This window comes from Furipterus horrens, unplaced genomic scaffold (genome assembly GCF_987537825.1).
Source record: "Furipterus horrens unplaced genomic scaffold, mFurHor1.1.pri manual_scaffold_4, whole genome shotgun sequence".
Classification (NCBI taxonomy): Eukaryota; Metazoa; Chordata; class Mammalia; order Chiroptera; family Furipteridae; genus Furipterus; species Furipterus horrens.
This window is the reverse complement of record NW_028327174.1, coordinates 79,676,861-79,691,849: the sequence shown is the minus strand read 5'-3', so window position 1 is coordinate 79,691,849 and position 14,989 is coordinate 79,676,861. Positions and strand designations below refer to the sequence as shown.

Sequence of the window (14,989 nt, the reverse complement as noted above, 5' to 3'; positions counted from 1 at the left end):
TTGTCAAACTGCCTAAAATGTCTTTTTTATGGGTAAATCCTCACGTTGCTGGCTTCCATCTACGGTACTCTTATTATAGTGCCCACCAAATCCGAGTGTAGGCTCAAGAATGGACCTCATTCTGTCCCTTTTCACAAAGAACCTCAATTATACTTCAGAAATGAGCCTCATTTAAGGTTGCATCTTAAATCTTTAAAAAGAGTTATGCTTCCACTGTGACAAGAAATACATTTGTAGGCAGGAAGTGCTCAGGTGCTCTGGCTGCAACTGCATGTTTATTTAATTTATTTTTTAATTTAATCTTTATGGTATTTTCCCCATTACCACTTAGTCCCCCTAGAACCCCCTCCCCGCATCAGTCACCACACCGGTGTCCATAAGTCCTTCCTCCTTTCTGCTCACGCCTCCAGTCCTTCACAATTACCATTTCCTTGTTACTTCACAAATATAAATACCTAAATCTTATAACAATTACCCATGTTAAAAATTCATTTTTTTGTTTAACAACACACACAGAAATTGTCTTTGCACTTTAGAAATGCACTACAAGAAACTAAATAAACAGAATGGAGATTTGTTTTCAACTGGCCCTGGCTGGGTAGCTAAGTTGGTTAGAGCATCATCCCCATATGCCAAGATTGCGTATTGGATCATTGGTTCAGGGCAGATGCAAGAATCAACCATAGAATGTATAAATATGTGAAACAACAAATAGCTGGTTCTCGCTCTCTCTCAAATCAATAAAAACATTTTTTAAATATTTGTTTAAAAAATAAGTTTTTAAGTATTCTGATGTTGGCATTTATGTTTTATTATTATTTTTAATCCTGCTGATTTTATTTTCCCAAAGCTCTAACAGTTTATTTTTTATTGTATTTTGATTCCATTTCCATTTATCCCCATTACACTCTCTTCTACTTCCACCCACCACCCTCCCCCCTGCTGCAATCACCACACTGTCATCCATGTCCATGAGTTTTTAATTTTTTTCGATCCCTCTACCTCTCACCCCCCAACCGCAGAACTCTTGGTTTGCTACCTATGAGTCTGTCTCTATGTTGCTTATTCATTCAGTTTGTTCATTAGAGTCCTACATATGAGTGAAAGTATATAATATTTGTCTTTCTCAAGTTGGTTTATTTCACTTAGCAAGATACTCTCCAAGTCCATCCATACTGTCGCAAAGGGTAACATTTACTTCTTTTTTACGGCCAGGTAGCATTCCATTGTGTAAATGCACCACAGCTTTTTTTATCCACTCATCTACTGATGGGCACTTGGGCTGCTTCAAAATCTTGGCCATTGTAAATAACACCGCAATGAACACAGGGGTGCACATATTCTTTTGAATTAAGTGTTCCAGGTTTCTTCAAATTCCTAGAAGTAGAATCAATTGGGTCACAGGCACTTCCATTTTTAATTTTTTGAGGTAACTCCATACTGCTTTCCACAGTGGCTGTACCAGTCTGCATTCCCACCAACAGCACAAAAGGATTCCTCTTTCACCACATCCTTGAAATCACTTGTTCTTTGATGATTTATTGTTTGATTATTTATTGATGATAGCCATTCTGACAGTGTGAGGTGATACGCCATTGTGGTTTTAATTTACATTTCACTGATTATTAGTGACATTGAGCATCTTTTCATATGTCTATTGGCCATATGTATGTCCCCTTTGGAGACATGTCTATTCAGATCTTTTGCCCATTTTTTAAAATTAAACTTTTTTGTGTGTGCATGTTTTATAAGTTCTTTATAAATTTTGGATATTAACCCCTTAAAAGATGTGTTGTTGAGTATGTTCTCCCATTCAGTGGGTTGTCTTCATTTTGTTGATGGTTTCCTTCGTTGTGCAAAACCTTTTTAGTTTGATGTAGTCCAACTTGTTTATTTTTTCTTTTGTTTCCCTTGTCTGAGGAGATATATCAGAAAAAATATTGCTACAAGCAATGTATGAGATTTTACTGCCTGTATTTTCTTCTATAGTTTTTATGGCTTTGAGTGTAACATTTAAGTCTTTAATTCATTTTGAATTTACTCATGTGTGGTATAAGAAGGCAGATAGTTTCTTTTCTCTATACTTATCTGTCCAATTTTCCCAACACAATTTATTGAATAAACTATCTTTAGCCCATTGTATGTTTAGGCTCCTTTGTCAAATATTAATTGTCCATAAAGACATGGGTTTATTTCCGGGCTCTCTATTTGGTTCCATTGATTTTTTTTTGCCAATACCATGCTGTTTTGATTACTATGGCCTTATAGTATTGTTTGATATCAGGTAGTGTGATTCGTCCACCTTTGTTCTTTCTCAGGATCACTGTAGCTATGCAGAGCCTTTTGGGGTTCTATATAAAGTTTTGAAATATTCATTTTAGTTCTGTTAAATATGCCATTAGTATCTTGATAAGAATTTCATTGAATCTATAGATTGTGTTGGTTATATGGACATTTCAATAATGTTAATTCTTCCATACCATGAACACTGTATGTGCTTCCACTTATTTGTATCTCCTTCAATGACTTTCTTTGCACCATATATATGTATGTTTTGGCATAATAAAAGACTAGAGAAAAATTTAAATAATATAGCTTTTAGAAAAAACCAAGGGTAGTATAGGGCTTTGAACACAGATATAAATTTGACTTTTATGAAGCTCAGCTTCCTCATTTACACAATAGTAGTCTAGATACTGGGAGTGTGTGAGGAGGTGATGGAAGAGCATATATTAGACACCAGTTTGTCACATCTTAAGAGGCTGAGCTAATCCAGCAGGTACTGTGACTGGCATGACCATCAAAGAGAAAGGTTAGGGGCCACCCTAAACATAATCTGTAATTCTTTGTTATGCAAGAAAGCACTGGATTTATGTCAAGGGAGATAGTTGATTAGTGAGAGTTTCAGATCATCCTAGAAGCTCAGGAATTAGATAAAAATGAAGTCGAACTCAGAATTAACTGTTGTTTGGAAGAAGTATAATTATAATATAAAGCTAAGGGTAAAATCTATAGCTCTGCAGGCTTCATGCTTCATGTTGCTGAAGCTCAAATGTAATGTGAGTCAATACAGGGGAAATGCAAGAGCCTTACGGAGTGATGAACATGTTCATGGCAGGCCTGTTTTTGAACCAATTTATGAGACTGCAAACACGAAAACTTTCTGATCTTAGAACAGATGTGACTTACTTTATATACCTGCATGTGTGAATGCATGTGTATGTGTGTAGAACATATATATTCATACACAGATGCCACAGGAAAAAAGGCAACCTCAACCTCCTTTTGTAAGTTAGATATTTGCTTTTGAAAAAAACATACATTTTGAAAATGTATGTTGCCTGCACCACCTTTCCTAAAGGTAAACATACTTAGACCAGAATGCTGTTTTCACAAGAGACTCACATTTTATCTCATTAAAAAAAAAAAAAAAATATATATATATATATATATATATAAGCAAGGAAAGTATAAAACGTAAATTAAAAGTAGAGTTTAACTCAAATTAAAATGGTCTCATGCTTAATTACATAACAGAAGAGTAAACATGATGCAGTAGGAAGAATGTCACCTGGAAGTCACGAACTTGAGTCCTGTACTCTATGTAGCGCATCAGTGGGGCTCATAACACATTAATAGGCTGTCAATGAGGGAAAAGTGCCTGCTAACTGGTATGGAATCCTATCTCTAATAAAAATGAAAGAGTAAGGAAATAAAATTAAAGTGCCTACATAATTTTCCCTTTTGCGACAAGCTATTTCCACCAGTCACAAAGCATGGCAGCCCACAACTGGAGCAGCTACGGATGGTTCTCGGTATACATTTCTGCTCTTCTTGAGGACAAGGAAATATCCTGTTTGTCTCTGCATCACCACTGCTTATTACAGAGCATGAGACAGAGTTCAGGGTCAGCAAATACCTGTCTAATGCAGACTTTTTGTAAAGGAGTTTTTTTAGAGTTCTGAAGAAAGCAAAGTTATTATTGAATGGGCATGTCAGTTGTCCACATATATCCTTCCAAATCAGAGAACTTGGGAATTATCAGGGCCTAAGCCTGCTGGGCTATTTAAGTGACACTAAATGATAACTACAGACCAAATAAAGAAACCAAACAAACAAAACAGTAACAATGAAATGTAAGTTAGTTCAAAAGCAATATAATTCTATTTACTGCTAAATAAAAAGTTAACATTTGTTTTTAAATATATGCATGTACATTTAGATATAAAGCAGCTAGAATTATTTCATGTAACCTTCAATGACTGAGAATTTGAGTTTTAAATTATTATTATTTCTAAAAATATCTGGCAAAAGGAACTATCTTTAACAATGACTTCTACTAACTGGCATACAAAGAATAAAACCATGACATATTTGGGAGGTATTTGAATTCCTGTGCTACTGAGTAGCAATAAGTAATTATAAGATTGAATGAGGGGGTGATTTCCAAAAAAACAAACTATCAGATCCATTATGCTTAAGAGCAAAAATAATACAATAATCAAATTATCTCTAGAATGCTGAATCATAAAGTCTAGACGTGGTGATGTCATATAAAATACTGAGCTAAATACAGTATTAAATAAAGGTTTCTTCTGTATTCCATCCAATATTTCAGTAGCATAATATACGTTACATTACTCGTCGTGTCAGAGATTAAATTTTCCAACTTGAATTAGACATATCCTTAATAATAACTAAGTTAGAGTCACAGAAAAAACAATTTTTTATTCCCTTCCCTTTCTAATCTAAACAAGGCAGTGCAGTGAATATAATGAAGTCTGCTTTAAAAAGGACCAAATGGAAAAAAAAAAATCTCAGCTCTAAATAGTAATACTTATTACAAAAGACCCACAGAAACAAATAGCACAGCACTTGAGACAAACTACAGCGACACCATTCTAGACTGGGGTATTAAACTTTGCTATCGAACCTCAAGTACTTCCACAACTGGAGTTTTATGTATTCCAATTACCCTTGGCTAGACACAGAAATCCGGCTTAGTGTGTCCATGTAGTAGCCAAAATAAAGGCTTTCTGTGTTAAGAATTACTGTTAAGAGTCTCCCTATCCTTCTTCTTCTCTTGCTAACCTAAATCTGTTAATAAAATAAGCTAACAGCCAAATAGCCTTTACTACAATTTAAGTCACTATTAATTTTACTGGCTCACAAAAACTGCAAAATATTTGGCTTAAATAAATTAAATAGGACGAAAAATTCAAAGTAAGGATATACACATAATTATAGAACTCACAGCTTTAGAAACAATTATAAAATCATGTGAAATACCGTAATAATGGAAATGTTATTCCTTTATCTCTCAATGCATGCCTCATTTTAAATTCATGGCACAAGCCCTAAGTAACCAAGTTCAAAAAAGAAATAATTCACAGCTTTAAAGAGTGGTTGTGTGTAGTATTTTAATGTGGACATGATGTTGGAGTGAAAGTTCCACCAGTTTTAAAGAGATGTCACCCAGGCTCAGTGGCATTTAAACAGGGAGGCAGCTGTTGACCATAAAGTAGAACTACTCATCAAGTACCCACGAAAATATGTATTTCATTAAAATGTAAGACCTAAAAGTGCCAATAGCCAAAAACAGAATTCCTAAGTTCGTGACCTATAATGCTGAATAATAAAAATGTGTTTAATGACTCAAACCAAACTAGTATACAGACATAATATCTAAAAATGAGTTATAAAAACAGAGAGGAAGGAAGGATTGGCTTACTTTTAGAATCTCCTGTCAGGTATAACCAGGGGTAAAGAAAAAAACCCACACTTAAAATTATTTAGTATAGAGTGAATATTAATGATGCTCAATTAAGAATACTTTGAAGTTGTAACCAATTCTACTATTTAGTAGATAAGTTATTCTTGAGGATGTACCTTAAATCTTTAAAGCTCAGTTTCCTTATGTATACAAAGAGGATAATATTCATTGTCAAGATTCGTAAAATAACACATCTAGCACAGGTGCTCAAGAGATGGACAGTCTTCTTGTGCCCACCTCTCCTTCTAGGGTCTTGGAAGATGACCCTGTGTCCAATCTACAATCATGCCATTCTCACTCATTTATTCAGTACATATCATTGGGAATTACAGAGATGCCTAGCATGGAGCAATAAGTCTCAATACATGTGTTAACTAAATGAAGGTCATAATGAGGAAGTATGAATCAGGCTAAGGAAACAAAAATATTTAAAAATTTATGTACCCAGCCATTAAATAACTTAAAAAGAGAAATGCACAAGGAGGTTATAGGGATAGTTACCAAGATAGTGAACTGCCATATACTGAGAAGGATAAAAAGGTAACACTTAGTTCCTGACCCGTGCCTATGGTCAAAAAAGCAGACACAGATTTATTTCTGCTGTTCAACCTGGGAAGTACTATTATAGAGATACTTAGACCAGGGAAGTACTATTATAGAGATACTTAGACCAGGCTATGGAAGCACAGAGAAAAGAAAAAAAAAAAAAAAAACTGATGGAAAGACTCAGGCAAGACCTCACAGAGGAAATAAAATTTGAGCAGGCAGAGAAAGAGAGAGAGAGGAAAAAAAGGACATTTTTAGTAGAGGAATAAAAAAGGATTTGATCTATGAAATCTGTCAAAATATTCTTGGAAATGCTAAATCATGACTAAACTTTTCTAAATACTGTAAATACTACACAAATTCTTAAAGAAAAATTTGAACCAAAAAAATATATACTAAGTAAATAATTCCACTGGCTGTAATAATGGCACCAATAATCTGTTTTTATTTGTCTTATAAAAATATAATTGTATATGAAATACTATTATACAGTCCGTCTAATATAGTTGAATATCACTTTTACATATTTCCTTTGGTCAGTTTTGATAAAACAATAAAAATGCCACTCCATTTTTCTCTTCTCTTGAGACTAATAAACAATCCTATTTTACAATATCTAATATTTAAAGCATTCAGAAGTCAAAATGTGCGGCATTTTTTACTTTGCCAATTTCATGTTAAGTCAAGGGCCTACTACCAGGCCAAGAAAGCCAAAGTTAGACAAAAGCAACCCATTGGGATCAAAAATTTGCCAAATCTCATAGTTCAAAAAGAAACTGTTAAAGATGGTTGTGAGGCTTTGGCACTGTGAGTTCAACTCATTTCTTGATAGGGCTTGTATTTCATCTAATCAGCAAATTGGAAACTATAAAAGTTTTGGTGGTGTAGGGGAATTAAACTTTGGATCGAAATACATACATTTTTCCTTCCCTTCCACCATATGTTTCAGTGAGTTAAAACTTCTAAATCTTGGTTTTAAAAAATGCCTTATAAAAAATAAAGCAGCTTGTAAAATTATATTTTTGGAACAGGAAATTTAAAATATTGAGGCTTGAAAAGAAGAATAGGGGAAAAAAGGACATACAGTTTCTCTAACCAAAGTAGTGTCAAGCTCTAGGTATATTCAGAAATACGTACATTCAAGCTTCCAAATTTTTTCTTTTCTAGGTGACCTTTTCTTAGTTTCTGAAAACAAAGCATCTGAAACTCGTACAGCTACTTCTTGAAGGTGATCATTTATCAATCTAGTTAAAGAGGATTCCATTTGAAATCTTTAAGAACATCTCAAAGATAGTAGTTCGGGCAAGAGATATATATATATAAATTCGATTCTTATGTGGAGCTATGTAAATTATAATACTTACTATCTGAACAAGAAATGGAGAGGTTTTCACAAGTTAAAACATTTTTTTTTCTAACTGATAATAAACTTGACATATTACAATCTCATAAATGGCAGAAATAGTAACTTGGCCCCATCAAATCAGAGTAATGTTCTCCTTTCCCTTTGTCTATTCTTTTTCTGTTGGGTATTATATTGATTTCTTTCATATTTTCTTTTTTTTTTAAATTTCATTATCTTTTGGTTTTCATATGGAAAGATTTCTTCACCTTTATTCTCCTAGCCTCAAATGAAAATCATTTCGACACTGTATTTTATTTATTTATTTATCTATCTATTTATTTATTTATTGTAAATTACGGTTTAGATTCAGTATTATTTTACATTAGCTTCCAGTGTACCAAACAGTGGTTAGACAATTATATAAATTTATGAAGTGATTCCCCCCCAATAATTCTACTACCTAGCTAGCACTATACATAGTTATTACAATATTATTGCCTATATTCCCTATACTATACTCTACATCACCAAACTATTTTGTAACCACCCATCTGTACTTCTTAATCCCTTCACTTTTTTTACCCAGCCACCCAAACCCTCTCCCATGTGGCAACCATTATTCTGTTCTCAGTATCTAGGAGTCTGTTTCCATTCTGTTTGCTCATTTATTTTGTTGTCACATCTAAGTGAAATCACATGGTATTTGTCCTCCTCTCGGTATTTGTCTTTCTCTCTCTGACTTATTTCATTTAGCATAGTCTACCATATTGTTGTAAATGGCAAGATTTCATTCTTTTTTGTGACCAAGTAATACTCTATTGTATATATATATGTACCACATCTCCTTTCTCCATGGTCTATTAATGGACACTTAAGTTTCTTCCATATCTTGGCTATTGCAAATACTGCTGCAATAAACATAGGGGTGCATATATCTGTTTGAATAGTGTTTCTCAAAGCTCTCATTTTTAATTATTTATGTTTTAATGACATCCTGCTTCATGAAATACTACATTACCATCTCTAAGATTAAATTTTTTTTCTTTTCTTCCCTCCAGTGTTCTCCTAATAATTTGTTTTATTTCCAATCTTTTACATTTGAGGCTTTTATAGTATGATTGATGATCCTTGGTTTCCCACTGATACTTAACAGTAAGTTTTTTAAAAAGCTGAATGGTATTCCTTAGACATAGGTGTGCTTTCCAGACTGAACAGACTCACGTTTGTGTATCTGCTATGGGAACTAGCTATTTATAGGGCCTCTCCAATGTATGTATGTGGAAATCTTTTTCACACAATGATCAGTTTCCCTAGAAAAGACTTCAACAATTTCTTGGGAGGTGGGGTGAGTGGGGGATGGAGAGGTAGGGTTGATGGTGCTCTGGGTCGGATAGGGGAAGGGTGATGAGAATTTAGGTACTCTACTGGAAGATATTCACTCAATCTTCTTTTCAGCCCCTTTGCATCCCACTGTCAGTTGTGCAAGCTCTTCCTGAGTCCAGGACCTGTGTTATTCAACACCACCATCACTAGGGGCTTCCTTTCCCTTGACTTAGAGGTCAGTGCCTGGTTGGGACATGGTGGACATGGGGGAGAGAAATGACTGTTTCATACATACCATACCTTGTTACTGAGTACTCCGTTTTATGCTGCCTAATTCTCTTTCATGCCAGCTCTCTCCAAGTCTTGAGTTGTCTCTCCAGGTTTCTTTCTGAGTATGTAAGATTTCTTTCCACTGTTATCCCATCCCAAAGCCAGCTCCGAGAAATCAGTTGTAATACTTCCTCTTCCACTTCCAGACTTCCAAAAATAAGTTTAAGTATCATCTCTTCTTGCATTCTGATTGCTTCTACAGGGTTATTTTTTCTCAATATTTTACTCAGTAAAAGTTTATTCTAATTTATCCACATAATCACTATTTCTTTGTTCATCATTCTTTCCTCACCTCATTCAGTAACTCCTTCTAGATTTAACTTTTTTTTTTTTTGGAAGGACATCTAATATAATTTCTTCAGCAAGAGCTTCCAGTGGACTGAATTTTTATTTAATTTATTGGCCAATAAAGTCCCTGATCATGCACATAAATACAAACCCTAAGCAGAGACTTCTTTCATTCTCGATTCAGATCCCACACTGAGACAGGCGATCCTTCATTCTGCTTCTTGTATCAGTATGCAAACTTAGTCCGTATTATCCTTTCACTAAGGATACATATTTTCCCTGCTTTATTGACATCTAATTCCTCGCCTTCTACTGATCTGAAGTTTGGCTCTTAGTCCAGTAAGAACAAAAACAAATGGACAAACAAAAAGCCCCTTCCCTCCCCACAGGTTATCACAACCGGTAAACGATTCCAAATCAGCTACAGGATAGGCCACTGTTTACTCTTCTGTTGTTTAATTATCATTTCATTTCTAGCTCCAGAGAAATTATCTTACTACTTTTTGAGTTCAGATATGCATGAAGAGCATGTGTGTTATATTTTATCAAGTATATCTAGTTTTTTTTTTTTTAGTGAGATGCTTTCTGGTTACTTAGTCTGCCTATATAATTTCTTTAATAGCATTTTAGTGGTATCTTGCAATGGATACATAATAATTTTAACTGTTTAACCTAGCATCTTCTGTAAGAAATTAAATGTTCTTACTTTTAAATAATTACACCTTTCTGTGCATTCACTTAGGAATCACTTTTCTGACCTTTTGCTCTATGTTTTCCTAGTATTTATTTATTTTTATAAATACTGGAGAAAGATTAGGTGCTATAACTACATCAATATAGGCAATAGATTCGAATTAGGATTGAATGCTAATTTTATTTATTATCTGGGAGAGCTCAGAAACTTTACATATTTTGGACTATCTTTTATTGTGTAAAATGAAAATAAAAACATTAATAATATTTTGAAACACATGAAATTACACTATGAGGTAGAATATCAGCAATTGCTTATGCTTCACACTAACATCACTCTCATGGAACTGTGGCCTCCAAGAGTGCTTGTCACATAATGAGTGGCCAGTGATGCTTCTCTTCTCTTTGATCATTATTTCAGTGTGAAGGAATTCCAGGTGATATTGATCCACACACATGCAAAGTTTCGCCTATTTTAAAAGATCAGACTTAGTTCTACATTACAGCAATTCTGGGTTAACACTGGCTTGTAAAACATAATCTTTATACAAATATTGTTATTATGACAAATTCATGATGTAATCACATATTTGGGGCTCTCCATTTATGTTTTCATTAAGTTACATCAAGGATCATGGCTTATCACATTTTATCTAAAGCAAATCCCACAGTCAAAGAAATAAATTTTTCCACATTTTCTATACAGGATTCTAACTTAGTATTGCCATCATTATGTCCTAACAACCTGAGCTCACTGGCTAAGAACCAGTATCTCAAACCTCACTCTGCATGGAGAAAACAAATTTCTAAAGGGTGAGGAAGGCAGGTACTCACTGTTAGAGCAAGGAGTTTCCCATAGGTGAGATGAGCAGGGACGTGGTCAGTCTTGGACCTCAACGATTCCATATACCAATGCTCCGCTTCAGGGAGTTTGCTTAATCGCATGTATGCTTCCCCTGGAAAACGAAGTGTGAAAAACCAATCTGAGGACCCAGCTTTCCAACAGTTTTTGCAAGAACATCACATCATCGTGCTCATATTCCATGAAATTTCAAATACTTTGGCAAGCATTTTCATCCGTTATTTCATTTGATTCCCCGAAGTCATCACATTTTACACATGAGAAAATGTGTTTGGAGAAATTAAATGAAATGGCCAAAATAAAAATTTTATTAAGTGATAAAGCTTTAATTTTTTACCAAGGAACATCTGACTCCCGTGTGTATGTCCTTTATCACCATTTCTTTTTGTTACTTTTTTTTGTTTTAAAGATAAGGTTTTTTCTTTCTTATGTGCAATCCTTTTTTTTTTAATTCACATTCATTCATTCCTTTAAAAACTCAAAGCATTGAGAGAATAACTACTAAGCGAAGAGCATGATGTAGGACCTAGAGGAGAGAAGTTTAAGGTCATACCCTCCACAACCTTAGTGAGAAAGGAAGATTAAATGAAAGTGTTAAAAATTTATGGATTAAGCATTGATACTAGGTCTTTTTTTTACAATTATTTGCATTTTACATTTTAATAAGTAAATAAAATTTACCAGTTTCATTTTTAAGACCTAATACACATATGACAATTATTTATTATGCCCAGCACCATGTACAAAGCTAGTCTGAGGCCTTTCAGTCATCAGTTACTACTTTCAGGTTATACAAATTTTACCTATCAAACAGCACTTCACTAACAGCCAAGCAAGAGGAAAACAAACTGGAAATAAAGCCAAAAGTGTATCAGTTGCCCTTTTATCATAATGCTTCTCTCCCTTTAGTATGAAAGAATATTCACCAATGGAAAATTATATCTTAAGATAATCTGTGTATTTAAGTTAAATATTGTAACTTTAATAAGCACTGCAAATGTAGAAGCGACTCAGTTTCTGAGACCAAGCAATAGATTGGTAACTTGCATTATTTTTCAAGCGGACTTGTATAGCTTAACTAATCATAATTATGATAGATTTTTCAATTTAGGGGCATAATCAAATGTTTTTCTAAGTGTACTTATACCCACATTGGCTGTACATCCTTGTTTCAAAGGAAGAGCTAGTTTCCTTTTTTAAATCATATTCTCCTATCAGCACAACACCGTCAATACTAATTGAATTAATTTGAGTCTCCTGACCTTTTGAGATCCCTTTGCTCAACAGATCAGTAATATATATTGATGACAAATAATATGTAATATGCACACACACACTTATGTGTTTCTAGTTCTGGGAACAGTCCTTAAACTATACTATCATAAAAATGACAGCTAGAAAATGTTTTGCTTTGTTTTACTAAAACTTAAAATGTGTTTTCACCTAAAAAAAATTTGGTTAGATTAAATCTCATGCTCAGGGTGAGATGCAAGACGTATTGAAGCAAAAGCCAAAGACTGAAACAAAATACACAAAATGCTGATAGTTGTCAGAATGGCAGGATTAATAATAATTTTTTTAATTTAATAATTTTCTGTAATTATATTGTTGTTATACTATCTCTGTAATAACTGAAACACTGTCATACAGATTTTTTTTTTGCCATATTAAACTAACAAATGTTCCCAAATAAAGAGAACAGCAATTTTTCTTAGGGTAAGTGAATCACTCTTCATACTAAAACAACGTTAGATATAATTTACATATAGGAAGGATACACAATTTCTAAGGTGCTAAAAATGTTAAAAGTAATAATAAATTAGGTGTAAATATTAATCTCTAAAATGGGTTCTAAAGCCAGTAGAAAACACATACTGACATCAAAGTTTCAGTTGAACATGGCCCTGAATTGCAGGTTGTTTGGAATCAATTTAAAATTCTACCCTGGGGCTTCAAGTGCTCATAAGTCACCTTTTAGAAGTTGTGCAATCATTGTATATAATACAGCTTCTACTTTTTATTTGTAAAAAGTCCAACTAAATTGTAGAATAATAACAATAGATTGTCTAGAAAAAGAACACAGGAGAACCCGATTTCCAGAGTGCTTGAGATTCAAATCTTTGTATTTATTGTTGATGGCTGAAAATCACTTTGGGAAGTGTACTTTCCCTTCTAAGTCAGAAATCTATCATTATTAAAACGTGTTTTGAGATGAAATATTAATAATTTACTAAATAATTCATGGTTGTCCCATTGTCCTCAGTAAGAACTCATACACAATAAATAATTTGTAAAGCTTGTGAGATGGAAAAATATCAAAGGCCTATAAATAAGAAATTTAATTTAATAATGCATCTTGGTAAGTATATGAAATGATGTAAATAACAAATCTTCTTGGGTACAATTTATAACAACTTAAAAAACTTTGTGTAACCATTCATTGTATCTCACTAATAATAATGATTACAATGACAGTAATTTAGTGAATATTTATTATGAATTAGGGTAGCAAGGTGGGCGGCAGGTGTGTAAATGTGTGTTTATGTGCACCCACTTCTCCTCACATTCTCCATCTTTGGGACATAAAATGTTCTCTCATTTCCCACAAAAAGCCTTAACGAGTTACCCCCATTCAATAACTATCAGCTAATTGTTCAGAATAGGTTTGTAAAATGAAACATATTTTCAATCTATTAGTTGTTTTATATATGTATCTCATTTTTATTAAGAAATGTCATTACCTGGACTTTACAAATGAGGAAATTGAGAAATACAGTGGCTAAATAAAGCACAGAAACTGATCAATGTGAAAAATGTAAAGCTGCAATTCAATCCATGACCAAAGCACATTGCTTTAACCAGCTGGTGCAGAGGAATCGCAAACTGTCTGACTCCCAGTTCAGATAAAAATTATATTCTTTTTCTTACTCCCAGAAAATAATTTTCTAGTTTGTGATATATTGGCTATGTGTTTACTTCACTTTGCCTTAGGTTTATCTGTTAAATTAAAGGAATAAAGAAGAGCAATAATAATCCATGGATGACCTTTAAAAATGTTGCTGCGTGACTCCATTCTTAAGGGGGAAATATTTAGCACATGAGATGCACTTTACTTCTAAGGTTAACTTCAGCACAAAAAAGTCCATAAAATTGGTAATAAAATCAAAATGCAACATCTAAAATGCAAGAAAATGGTTATGTGTCAATTTAAATGTATTTTAAAGGTAACTCAACAAAGATGTAAGCAATAAACAAGTATTAGCTGTAACCCCAGCAATGACAAGGCAGGGGTTTCACATTTCTCATTTCTAATCCATAGTAGGGTTCAGAACACTCATCTTATGGATGAGGAGGAAGGCTCAGGAATGATAAGTGACTTGCACAAGTACAGTTAACAATTCTATCTGAAAAGGTTTCAAAGGTTCCAAAGCCCATACATTTTTCTGTTGCATCAAGCTGCCTACCATATTAAGCTGATTATTTATTGACTACCTACTAAAGGTTTTAATATGTTTTCTTATACTTTTACATTATGCCTACACTGAGCTTAACCAACTGGCTCAGTATTCATAACCAGGCAAAAGTCACATTCAGGATTCATATCAGAATTCTCCCTGACTCTTTCTAATATACCATTCTGCATCAATATTAAAAAGTAATGAGAGAGGGAATACAATACTGTAAAGAGTGCCATCAGTTGCCTCAGTTTTAGGAGAGAATAAAATATATGTAATACTTTATCTTCATTAAAATATTAAAGTCATAAAATTTCATGAGGGAAATGGACACAGGGAAAGAAAGTTCAGTGAATTCAATAAGTAAGGAAATG

General features: G+C 33.6%; 1 protein-coding gene across 4 annotated transcripts in view; it reads right to left on the bottom strand.

Annotated features, from left to right (window-relative positions):
* Positions 1-14,989, bottom strand: part of TMTC2 (transmembrane O-mannosyltransferase targeting cadherins 2) — a 396,110-nt gene that overhangs the window by 114,750 nt on the left and 266,371 nt on the right. For 3 of the 4 annotated variants that reach the window (XM_090273677.1, XM_090273679.1, XM_090273678.1), the window contains exon 8: positions 11,133-11,254. In XM_090273677.1, coding sequence (XP_090129803.1) covers positions 11,133-11,254 — 122 coding nt within the window. Of the gene's footprint in view, positions 1-10,486; positions 10,769-11,132; positions 11,255-14,989 lie in introns of those variants that run through there. The other variant, XM_090273680.1, reaches the window with a different exon arrangement.